The sequence below is a fragment of the Tetranychus urticae genome, chromosome 2 (genome assembly GCF_039701765.1).
Source record: "Tetranychus urticae isolate SD_2017Ah chromosome 2, NJAU_TeUrti_SD_1.0, whole genome shotgun sequence".
Lineage (NCBI taxonomy): Eukaryota > Metazoa > Arthropoda > Arachnida > Trombidiformes > Tetranychidae > Tetranychus > Tetranychus urticae.
Window position 1 is genome coordinate 27,445,839 of NC_142959.1, and position 11,285 is coordinate 27,457,123.

The 11,285-nt window shown below is 31.4% G+C and overlaps 4 protein-coding genes across 4 annotated transcripts; 3 read left to right on the forward strand and 1 right to left on the reverse strand.

Moving 5' to 3' along the window:
- Positions 1–930: 930 nt before the first annotated feature.
- Bulli (regulator of MON1-CCZ1 complex protein bulli) lies at positions 931–3,798 on the forward strand. Its single transcript, XM_015927568.3, has 8 exons — positions 931–1,070; positions 1,215–1,291; positions 1,368–1,509; positions 1,577–1,998; positions 2,085–2,320; positions 2,425–2,825; positions 2,917–3,394; positions 3,466–3,798. The coding sequence occupies exons 1-8, from the start codon at positions 972–974 to the stop codon at positions 3,528–3,530; spliced, it is 1,920 nt and encodes a 639-aa protein (XP_015783054.2). The 5' UTR covers positions 931–971; the 3' UTR covers positions 3,531–3,798.
- A 1,351-nt stretch (positions 3,799–5,149) lies between these two features.
- LOC107360686 (fatty-acid amide hydrolase 2-A) lies at positions 5,150–8,219 on the forward strand. Its single transcript, XM_015927398.3, has 3 exons — positions 5,150–5,415; positions 5,630–6,433; positions 7,266–8,219. Exons 1-3 carry the CDS (start codon positions 5,248–5,250, stop codon positions 7,872–7,874), a joined length of 1,581 nt encoding a protein of 526 aa, XP_015782884.1. The 5' UTR covers positions 5,150–5,247; the 3' UTR covers positions 7,875–8,219.
- A 170-nt stretch (positions 8,220–8,389) lies between these two features.
- LOC107360687 (uncharacterized) lies at positions 8,390–9,889 on the reverse strand. The gene has a single exon (XM_015927399.3). The coding sequence runs from the start codon at positions 9,731–9,733 to the stop codon at positions 8,531–8,533; it is 1,203 nt and encodes a 400-aa protein (XP_015782885.1). The 5' UTR covers positions 9,734–9,889; the 3' UTR covers positions 8,390–8,530.
- A 65-nt stretch (positions 9,890–9,954) lies between these two features.
- LOC107360620 (putative U3 small nucleolar RNA-associated protein 11) lies at positions 9,955–11,004 on the forward strand. Its single transcript, XM_015927311.3, has 3 exons — positions 9,955–10,143; positions 10,228–10,289; positions 10,401–11,004. Exons 1-3 carry the CDS (start codon positions 10,084–10,086, stop codon positions 10,972–10,974), a joined length of 696 nt encoding a protein of 231 aa, XP_015782797.2. The 5' UTR covers positions 9,955–10,083; the 3' UTR covers positions 10,975–11,004.
- Positions 11,005–11,285: the final 281 nt, after the last annotated feature.

Here is an 11,285-nt window from a genome sequence, read left to right on the forward strand (position 1 = left end):
TTAGTGAGAGCAAATTTGTTTAAACTAGAAATAACTTTCAAGTTATATTTAACTTTTTACCTCTTTAATTGTTTATTTGTATAGTGAAGAGGCAAAAAAAGGGATAAACCTGAAAGCTAAAATGTTGCTTCTCTTCAATCAAAATCAATTTATCGATTATCACTCAATCAATTATAATTCATTCTGTTTGGGTTCATTTATTTGATTCTTTGAATAAACAAATCTTTTTACTGATTGTGAATTTAAAATTTGCTTGCAATTAATTTTGAAAGCTTCAACAGCCTGAGAATAATAATAATTGAATCACTTGGTTTATCCTTAGCATTATTCCCATTAACGATTTTGTAAAAAAAATCAAGTTTAAAACACCTTTTTAGTTTCCTTCATTCCAAACATGTTTAAATTGTTAATTGTCAGTTAATTGTCAAAATATATTAGTTAAATAAAAATCGTAAAGATGGAACCATTCTGATCAATTCACATAAAGTTTTCGGCTGCGTCTTAAAAGCTTATCTTATTCGTGCGAAAAGGCAGGAAAGGTTCTGTTCCGTTTTTTCTGAGGCCAGTTTATATCATTTCCCTAAAATGCAATTAACTTCATGATTCTACACAAATATCAGTTCAAATTTGAAGCTGAGGAAAATCACAAGAGTTGAAATGAAGAGAAGGCAAACTTTAAAATTATTGAAATGAAACTTTATTAAAAACAACTCTTTATAAAAGTATTTTGCTCTCCAAGCAATCGATTAATTACAATCAAATCATTCTTTAATTTTATCTTTTTCATTGAACTTTGTTTTGTATTTTAACTTTAGCGGCTTGTTATGATGTTAAGGTTAACTTTCTTGTAAAACACCAGATGGATCAGACTCTTCAACTGAGCAAGCGATTTGTTATTGTTTTGAAATGGTTTTGCTTGTTCAGTAAATCTTGTTGAAAAAAATGTGATAACTCAATCCTTTCCTCCCATTATGCAGGATAATTATATTTTTAAATTATCTGATGATTATGTAAAATTTGAACCTGTCAGTAATGATAATATTGTATTTTTTGATGACCATAATCAACAGGTAAGGGATATAGTTTTTCCAAAATAATCTCATCTTGTTGGTTAAATGTTTTACTGTTGTTTATTTTCAATTTGCTCACATTTATCATGATTTAAACTGATCGCTTTTCATTTCTTTCCTATTTCAAATTACTTCAACTGATAGGTGTTTATTTTAAAAAATGATGGATCTCAAGGAATTGAAGTCAAAAGCCCGACATCACATTTCAAACTTAATCTAACGTGAGTGATTATTTCCTAAATGGATTTATTTTATATCACATGAGTATATTTATCTCAACTATTTATTGAATTGTAGGCTTGAAGATGTAACCAACATCAAATCGATTAAACTTTCACCCAGCTCTGACATATTGGCTTTACAGCGATGTGGAAATTCAGTAGAGTTTTTCGTCTTTGACAACGAAGATACAAAATCTGTGTTTACTCAAACTTGCAAGGTAATTGTTTTTAAATTAATGAAAGCTGAATGAAATGTTTCTAATTCAAATCAATCCATCTTTTTAGAGCAAAACAAGCACTATAATTGGATATGTTTGGACAAGTGGAAATGAAATCGTTTTCGTTACAGATTCTGGTGTTGAATATTATGAAATTAATAGAACCAGAAATTGCTGTAGACTTCTTAAAAGTTTTAATATCACTATTAATTGGTTCATCTACCAGCCTGTTTCATCATTCCTGATACTCTCTTCAAGTCAAAATGGAAACTTGCTCCAACCATTTCATTTCAAATCTTCAACTATGTATAAATTAACCAAGTTTGAGGTAGAATGGTCAGCTAAACTGAAAAATCAGCGACCTTGTCTTTATGAACGAGATGTAGCTGTAGTCAACCTTTATAATCAAACATTTTTACTCGTTTTACAACATGAGGCTGTTACCAAAGAGGAAAAAGGATCTCAAATTTCAATTTATACTTTACAAAAGTAAACTTATATTCGTATTTTTACACTTCATCAGTTTTGAATTTTGCTTTTATTAATCAACATCTTTCAACTCTTTTTGTTTTTAGGGAAGGGCCTGCTAGGAAAACGCATATACTTCAATTACGTCTGACTGGTCGATTTGCAATTAACATTGTAGATAATCTTGTTGTTGTTCATCACAAAACTTCACAAGCATCATTAATGTTTGACATTAAATCTCCCTCCGGTCAAATTCAATCAGGAATAACTTATCTTTCACCAATTCTTCAACCAAGTCCTATTGAACCGTTTGAAGTTGATGATTCAACTTTGTGTGAGCTTTGTAAGAATCAACTCTAAAACTATATCACTTCTAGCCCATCCATTAACAATACATTAATTTACCTTCCAATCTAATTTCTTGAAAATTAAACCTTTCTATCACAGATTCAACCAATTGGGCTATATTTCAACCAGATATTATTATAGACGCAAAGCTTGGTTATTTTTGGAAATTGAAAGTCAATTTAATACCGATTTGCTCAATGATGTCAAATGATGGACTATTACTTGATTTCCTTCTACCAAGAAGCAATTCAAAACAAGTTATACTTAACCTATGTAAAGAAGAAGTGTGTCGACGACCCAAGGAATTCTCTAATATTAATCATCTTGGTAAAATTGGTTTCATATTTAACAAATTGAATAGCATCTATCGAGATAATGGAGAATCGTCAAAAAGTCTAATATGTAAACAAATTGTCGAAAACGAAGCAAAAAGTTCACCTTATATCGATCAGACTGATATGTTTTCTTCAGTATTTTCAGTTTTTGAAGTTAAATCCGAGGTAAAGTATAATTTCATTTTTTATTTATCATTTTCATTGAATTTAGAAGCATTGATCACTAATTTTCATTTCTTTATTTTTCTTCAAACAGGACTCTAATGAAAATTTTGTCGTCTCTGTTTTATTTGAGTATATTTATTCACTCAACCGTTACAAAATTCCTGTTCAGTATTTAATTTATGAACTTTTAATCAATGTTCTGGTTCGCGGAAAAAAATTCTATCTTCTACATCAATTTTTACAATATCAAGTTTTAACACCTTCCAAGCAATTAGCATGTTTGCTGTTATCACTACAGCCTCATTATCCTCATGCAACTCAACTGGCTCTTGATATGTTTCAGCTTCTTCAAGTTTCTCAGGAACATGTCATTGATATCCTTTTGTCTCGTTATGATATTTTCCGAGCAATAAGGTTTATTCAAAACAACGGCAATCCTGAAACAATTTCAGCTAAAAAATTTCTCGAAGTTGCATTATCATCTGGAGATGATCAATTATTTTTCAATACATTCCGATTTTTCGAGCAACGAAATTTCCGTCTAAGAGGATCACCAACATTCCTTGAAAGTAAGTACTTTTGATAGAAGAGTAAAATTCTAGAGTTCTATTTATTGATTTCAATTGCCTTTTTGATTCAGGTGATTTATGTGAACCTTTTGTTGGAAAATTTGAAGAAATGTTTGGCAAATCATCAAGTTTTTGATATCAAGAGATCTTAAGATTAATTGGTATGATAATCCGAATTCAACAAATTTTAGCTTTGGTGCTTCCAAATCAAATCAATGAAGTGATATATTTATACAACCGAAATTATTTAGAAGCAAAAATTTTGCAATTTTTGGGGTTTTTTAATAATTTATTGAATAATAACTGTTATTTTATTTATTAGTACAACTGTATCAATCTATAATTATTCGGCCATGTAAGATTAAAAACAAAATAGAAAAATAAAATTGAATGAATGATTTTAATCTCGCATAGATATAAATTAAAATGATTGTGTAATTCAAGCTATTAATATCAAGTTTTAACTGTTATATCCGAGATTTTAAGTGTTTGAAATGAATATTTTCAGAGGAACCCAGAATTGGCGATATTTTTAGACTTAAAGAAGCTTATTCTATTAGCTTGAAATCAAACACACAGATTTTGTTGAGCACTGCTTCCTCCAAGTGTAATCTTGAGTAGTCCTAAATGCCCTTTCCAGCCCATAACTTTAGAGCAGTTTTCCTCATATATAACTGTTTTCACAGAGCATGATTTAGTTCCTTGTCAAAATTATCAATTTCAGTTTCATTGAATTTTAATAAAATGTAGGTTAGTAACCTAACGCAAAAATTTGGCTCTAAAAATCTCAATCATATGATATTCAAATCTGAAAGAGAGCGAAAAACTGAACAATCATTTGTTTGCATCAGTCTTCCTTGTTTTCAATAACTTGTAAGTATTGTAATATTAAATCATCTGCAATAAACTTTTTCACATTTTCAAAGCTGGTTTGTCTAAAATTGAATTAAACTTCCATCTGACAAGGGATGCATGGTAGGTGATACGAAGATTTTGAACTTTTTTTGGGCTTAAAATATTCTAATGGGTCAGATATGACCCTTTGTCAAGCCTTTCGTTTCGGAAATTCTCCGTTTCAAAGTTACAGGGTGTCAAAGTTGTTTTTACGTAGGTTAATATGCTTAATATGCTTAATGCCAGTAATGTCGATCTATGATAAAATGGTAAAATATGTTTTTTAACAAATCCATATTGCTTTCAATAGTGTTAAACTATGCAAAAGTTGAAACTTTGGCACCCTGTAACTTTGAAACGGAGAATTTCCGAAACGAAAGGCTTGACAAAGGGTCATATCTGACCCATTAGAATATTTTAAGCCCAAAAAAAGTTCAAAATCTTCGTATCACCTACCATGCATCCCTTGTGAGTAGATAAAAGAATATCCTCCGACCTCTTGTAACCTCCAGTTTGCAAGAAAATTCAGATTCATCATATTAACGAAGTGAGTTGAGTTTAAGATGAAAAAAGTAACCGCAACATCTTTTAAATGAACAACAGAGGTACTCTATTAATGAAAGGAATTTCGATACTAAAGGAAAAATTGTACTATTTAATTGGAATTGAAGGTGATTGCATAAATCGACTAAAAAATTAATAAGTTTGAATCATTAATAAAGGTTATCCAAAATTATGCTTTGGTCAATCTTACGAATTGAGTTATTAATTGTTAGTGTAGACACCTGGTGTCACTTTATTCATTTCAAATTTAATCAGTATTTTTTCAAGTGTCAAGTGACTTCAATCTCATTAAATGATTAGACGATTAAAGTCCAGTATCATTTTTACATTTTCTGTCATTGTCTTCGTTAAACTTCTTTATTAATCTACAATTTTATGCAAGATCCACTCGAATTATGCTCGATTCTGTGACTACATTTGTTCGTTATGTTTTGGATTCCATTGCTTCCGGTGTCACCAAATTGGTTCCAGCAAAATGCGGTTTAATTGTTTTGCCTCCGATTAAGGATCCAATCATTTTACTTTCTGCTCAACAATTAGCAGAAAAAATCAAATCTGGAGAGGTATTTTGACTTCTATATGCTATTTCAAGTGTATTGTCTCATTCTTAATTTTGTCCTTGTGTTACTTGTCTGACAGCAACAAAAGATCTATCACTATTTCAGAATCTGATTCTCACCTTGACCATGGTTTTCATCCAATCTTGTAGATGATTCTCTTCCTTATCCAATATGATCATCTATTTATCTTCTTTCATCTTAACCTTTGTTCTTTCAGATAAAATGTGTTGATGTTGTCAAGGCTTATAAGCAACGCATCGAAGAATGTGATCCTCTGGTTAACGCAGTGGTTGAGACCCGATACAAGGAAGCTTTAGAGGAAGCACAAACAATCGATGAAACTATTGCCAAGGAATTGGCGACCGGCGAAAAAAATTTAAGCAATTTACCCTTGCTCGGTGTGCCTTTTGCTGCTAAAGATTGTTTGCAAGTGAAAGGTATGCAGTTAACTGCTGGTTTCGTTCCTCGTAAAGGCTGTATTCAATCAGAAGATGCTGCTCTTATCTCCAATCTGAGAAAATTGGGTTCCATTCCTTTGGTGATGACAAATGTTCCTGAACTAGCTGTTTGGTATGATTCTGCCAATATGTTGTATGGAAGAACAAACAATCCATATGATCTAACTCGTATTCCTGGCGGTAGCTCAGGTGGTGTAGCAGCTTGTGTTTCTTATGGAGGATCACCTTTTGGAACTGGATCAGATATTGCTGGTTCAATCCGATTTCCGTCTCATTTTTGCGGTCTTTTTGGCCATTTAATTACTCAAAAGGCTGTTAATATAGATGGACATTGGCCACCATTTTCCACAGAACAATCTGAATGCCTCTCAATTGGACCTATCTGTCGTTATGCAACTGACTTAACTCTTTTGGTCAAATCCTTCCTCGGAGATCAAGCTGAAAAGATTCCCAAGCTTGATCATCCTGTTGACCTAAGCAAACTTAAAATCTTTTACATGGAAGATAATGGTGGTTCAAGCAGTACGCCTGTTCACCCTGAAATTAAAGAAGGAATCAGAAAGGTATTATCCCTTTTCTCACCTTTTTTCAACATAATATGAACATGAATTATCTCTTGTTTTTTTCTTTAGTACACGAGTTGTTATTCAGGTTTTCTCATGGCTTCATATATTTCCTTTCCATTTGTTTCTATTTTCAATTTATTCTTTGCATGTTGCAACTACATGTAATTCATGATGAACTAGTAATGACATAAATTTCAGGAGTTATCTAGATGAAATGAACCAAATATGATAGAAAAGTACTTCTAATGTTATTTTTCATAATTTGTAACATTTAAGTTGTTGAATAAGATTAGGATCGATTTTATTTTAATAACTAATTAGATAATTTGCTTAGTTTTTCAATGACAAGTTTAGTTTGATTGAATAAAATTATCCACGTGAAGGTAAAACTATATGTTTAACCTAAATTTTACTACGAATGGCTATTAAACCTGAATTTTTATCCGTTTTAAGATTTGAAATTAGCCTCAAGCTTTCGTCAATAACCCTTACAAAATCATGAACAAGTACAAACCAAGGATTTTATCAATTGAGACAGATTGTAATAATCATTAAGTATATCAATTGAGTATTTTACTCGATAGTTTATATAAATCATTCAATTTAAATTGACAAAGTCAAGCTTGTATTTCGCACTCGTCTGACCCAAGAAAACGAATGAAAATAAAAACATGAAGTTTGTTCCTCTATATTCAGGGTTAATTGACTGTAATTTTGCTGATGTTGTCTGCCAATCATTATTATCCATTTGCTGGATAAATGCTTCTGTTAATCTAATTTTTTCAATTGTAAAATTAATTCCAACTTTTCCTTTTTGCTTTCTTTCCAGCTTATGAAGTGTCTATCAGATGATTATCATGCCAATGTAACAAAAATTAATATTCCCCACATGGATCAAGCTTTCGATATTTTTTTGAATACAATGAAGGATAAACCTCATATTCCACATACTCAGAAAATTGCCAATTTTGATGGACACAAAAATCCTTGGCTTGAATTGGTCAAGAAAATGGTTGGAGCTTCTGACCATACTTTGCCTGTTATTATTGTCTCTATCTTGGAGACATGTCTTGGTGATCCAAAATCAGAATCTGGTCGAGAGCTGATTCGCCGAGGAGAGATTATTCAAGAGAAATTGTTTTCCATGTTAGGAGATGACGGAATTTTCATTTATCCCGCATTTCCTGAGCCAGCAATCAATCATTACACTAGTATTTTAAAATTTCAAAATATTGGCTACTCTTCGTTGTTCAGTTTAATGGGCAATCCCATAACTACTTGTCCAATCGGTTTATCGAAAAATGAACATTTACCTTTTGGAGTTCAAGTGATGGCTTCACCTTTTAATGACCATTTAACCATTGCTGTGGCTCGGGCAATTGAGGAAAAACTTGGAGGATGGAAACCACCTAGTCGTGTTGAATTGAAATCAAATTAATCAAATTTCGCATGCATCTTCAATTCCTATTGTAATATTGATTCTGTTTTCTTTTTCTCTGTTGAGATTAATCCAAAATTTTGAGCTTTTACAGCTTCTTTTTAAAATGCTAAAAGTTCCTACGTTGAAGAAATTCATCTTGAATTTACACTTTTTACTTTATGCAAGAGATTAGTTAATTGTTAAAATATGCTGTTGCCTAGTTCAATTTTATATTAGCAATTGTTAATTCTAATCAATTAAAATCAAACTATGTAATTTTTTCCTGCTTTAAAAATTTAATATTTTCTGAAACACAAATTATTAAATGACGAATAAAGATTTTATCGCAAGAGTTGAACAACATGATTAAGTCTTAGAAATTTTGTTCTCCTAATGATGAAGACTTTGTTGTAATTTAATTTTTGAAAAATAGTCAACATACAACACAGCATGACTAATAGATTGTCAGTTTGTGCATAGGCTCAGAATAATTTTCCAGATTCATTGGTTCATTCAAATAACAAAGCGGAAAGTTAATGATCAATAATTCTCTTTTACTATTTATTACACTATACATAAAATTTATGGCATAAGGTATGGAGTAAAGTGTGATAAAGTGTCAAGAAATAACAAATTTCGTGGAAATTTATCGATTCAAATAATCATGTTGCATTTCATACAATATTTTTATCCAGATTATATTTTGTGAATTCAGAATCCAATTTTTGTTCACAATAGAAACAATGGATGGTATATTGATTAGCATAGTTGTAATTACCAACACTTCCACAAACAGTAGATGCAATACGTCCGAGATAAAATATTTTGGAAGGAGTCCCTGTATTGAAACGAAGGAAGGCTTTTTTACATGAGCAACAGACTTCAGAGCGAATGTGGATATAGTCTTCCATGTCATATGGTAAATGGAGGTAAAGTTTTGTAATTGAATCAAATTGTTGTAAAACTTTAGCTGCTGCTAAAGAAAAAAGGTCAGGTATAAGAAATGGGCGATCTTTAGGCTCGTAAGATGGACTTTGGTTGTTAGAAAGATCTATGCTGATTAATCTTAATCGAGAGCTAAGTTTTTCCATGAAAACTTGATTGAAACCCGAGATGCAGTTATTTGAAAGATTAAGTTCTTTAAGTTTGTCAAGCGCAGCGAAGGTGAATGGTAAACTATGGAGCTTATTATCACTGAGGTTAAGTACTGACAATTTTTTAAGCTTTCCAATGTGTAGAGGTAAAAAACGTAAACAGTTATGGGACAAATCCAGAGAAACCAAGCTCGTCATTCGACCCAAAACAAAAGGTTCAATTCGTCTGATCACATTCTGAGATAAATCAAGAATCTTTAAAGTTGAACAAATCTTTAGAATAGCTGGTGGTAATTCGCGAAGTTTACATTGAGTCAACGTTAATGAAGTTAGATTATGCAGATCCCAAATGCTTTTTGGTATAGGTGAAGTCGAAGTGAGAGTCACTTTCTGTAAAGACTTATTTTTGAATGCATCCTTTGGATAATTTTTACCGACAACAGAAATACTTGTAGGATTGGGCTTGATTGCTTCATTAGTAGACATCAATGGCACTCTTGCTTGATCCATTTTACCGGTGGCTAAGGCAGCGCATTGCTTCATCAATACTTTCAATTGATAACTATCAGCATCTTTTAAATTGACTATACGATTAGGCTCCCTGAATTCCAAAGCAGCCGAATGGATTTTCTTCAAACTCTCGATCGAAAATTTGTAAGATTTTTGAGCAGTTGTAACCATCAAAAAAGTCGTCTTTTTTTGTTTACATAATCCGACTTTAGCTCTAGACCATCTACCCATTTCACCATGAGCATGTACGGAAACAGCACATTCCAAGAGCATGTTGGCAGAAATAAAGATGATTTAAACTTGGATAGAATGTACAATTACAATAAAAAACGAAGAAATTAACAAAGAGTAATCGCTAAATGATCAAAAGAAATGTCATCCTACATGAAAACAAAAAAAGTGACCAACATGAAAAGCGCGGTAAAAAAAGACATTATTACAATAGATGGCGACACCTGAGATATCACATGTTAAACTGAATTTCAATTGTTGATAAACATCTGACGGAGTTTTAAATTTTTTGTTTCTGTATTGATTTAATAATCTAACAAATTCCTTACTATTATCTTAATTGTTCTTTCCAATTTCCAATTTTCTATTCTTCTATCTGCCTTATATTAATTATGGGTTCGCTGGCAAAGACCAATAAGGCATTTCAACGTCTTCATCGAGAAAGACATCAGGTAAGACTCACTGTTCTTGCACGTATTATTTTCTCTGTTCTAATTCTTGTAAAAAAATTATTCTTATCACTTATCTCTATTCAGCCGGACAGTCGAAAAAAGTTTGGGTTCCTCGAGAAAAAAAAGGACTACAAAACCCGTGCTCTGTAAGTTTCGGATCTTAACTCCTGACCTTTTGATGGATCATTGTTTGTCACAAGCCATTATATATTTACTTACTAATTGTCTCACCAATTTTTTTCATTTATTCATTTTAGAGATCATCAAAAAAAAGTGAACACTATCAAACTTTTGAAAGAGAAAGTAGCTAACAAGAATCCAAATGAATTTTATTTTCATATGATGAATTCACAGCTTGTTGATGGCAAACACTTTGAAAAAAGAAAGGACACTGAAAATGTGAAAGAAATAGAGGATAAAAATATTAAATTTCTAAATTGGCGCCGAGGAATTGAACTGAAAAAGATCGAAAAATTGCAATCACAATTACATTTTATAGACGTTGATGATAAACCAGCAAATAAACGTATAATTTTCAAAGAGGAAGGACCAAAAAGAAAGTTAAAAGCAATCGAAGTTAAACCCGGAGAAAGCTCTAAAGCATCTCAATCCAATGATTCACCTAAGCTTGATCAACTACCCATCAATTTACCTAGTAAAGTAAATAAGAAAATGCTAGCCAAATTGGCAAAGGACAAAAACAAAGCTTATACGAGGTTAATGAATGAGATTGAAAAAGAAAAGCTTTTAAGGAATCTTATAGAGAAACGTGATTTCAAATTACAAAAACCTAGAAAATCAAAAATGGATAAATTTAATGAAATTGACTAAACTATATCCAATAAATTATTTTTCGCTATACATGTTATCAAGATATTTTTTAAATTTTGAGTTTGATAAATTCCATTTCCTTTGTCGTCAAGATGTAAGAGTTATATTGTTATAACCAATTCGTGTTATTAATTGATTATTAATGGTTGGGGAGCTTGAAGTATTAATATCAATGTCTTTCTGCTCATTTCTTTAATTGTCATTGCATTTTCCTCCGATAATTCGGTGTGTTCCCAAGGTTTATCATGACTAGACATTTTTTTAACCTTTCTTTTTATTTGATCAAATGGATGATCATTATTGTCAACTAA

Coding starts and splice junctions, on each gene's coding strand:
- Bulli (XM_015927568.3), top strand. CDS start 972: ATGCAGGATAATTATATTTTTAAATTATCTGATGATTATGTAAAATTT. Junction 1,071..1,214: donor TTGATGACCATAATCAACAG/GTAAGGGATATA, acceptor TTCAACTGATAG/GTGTTTATTTTAAAAAATGA. Junction 1,510..1,576: donor TGTTTACTCAAACTTGCAAG/GTAATTGTTTTT, acceptor CCATCTTTTTAG/AGCAAAACAAGCACTATAAT.
- LOC107360686 (XM_015927398.3), top strand. CDS start 5,248: ATGCTCGATTCTGTGACTACATTTGTTCGTTATGTTTTGGATTCCATT. Junction 5,416..5,629: donor AAAAAATCAAATCTGGAGAG/GTATTTTGACTT, acceptor TTGTTCTTTCAG/ATAAAATGTGTTGATGTTGT. Junction 6,434..7,265: donor TTAAAGAAGGAATCAGAAAG/GTATTATCCCTT, acceptor CTTTCTTTCCAG/CTTATGAAGTGTCTATCAGA.
- LOC107360687 (XM_015927399.3), bottom strand. CDS start 9,733: ATGCTCTTGGAATGTGCTGTTTCCGTACATGCTCATGGTGAAATGGGT.
- LOC107360620 (XM_015927311.3), top strand. CDS start 10,084: ATGGGTTCGCTGGCAAAGACCAATAAGGCATTTCAACGTCTTCATCGA. Junction 10,144..10,227: donor TTCATCGAGAAAGACATCAG/GTAAGACTCACT, acceptor ATCTCTATTCAG/CCGGACAGTCGAAAAAAGTT. Junction 10,290..10,400: donor GACTACAAAACCCGTGCTCT/GTAAGTTTCGGA, acceptor TATTCATTTTAG/AGATCATCAAAAAAAAGTGA.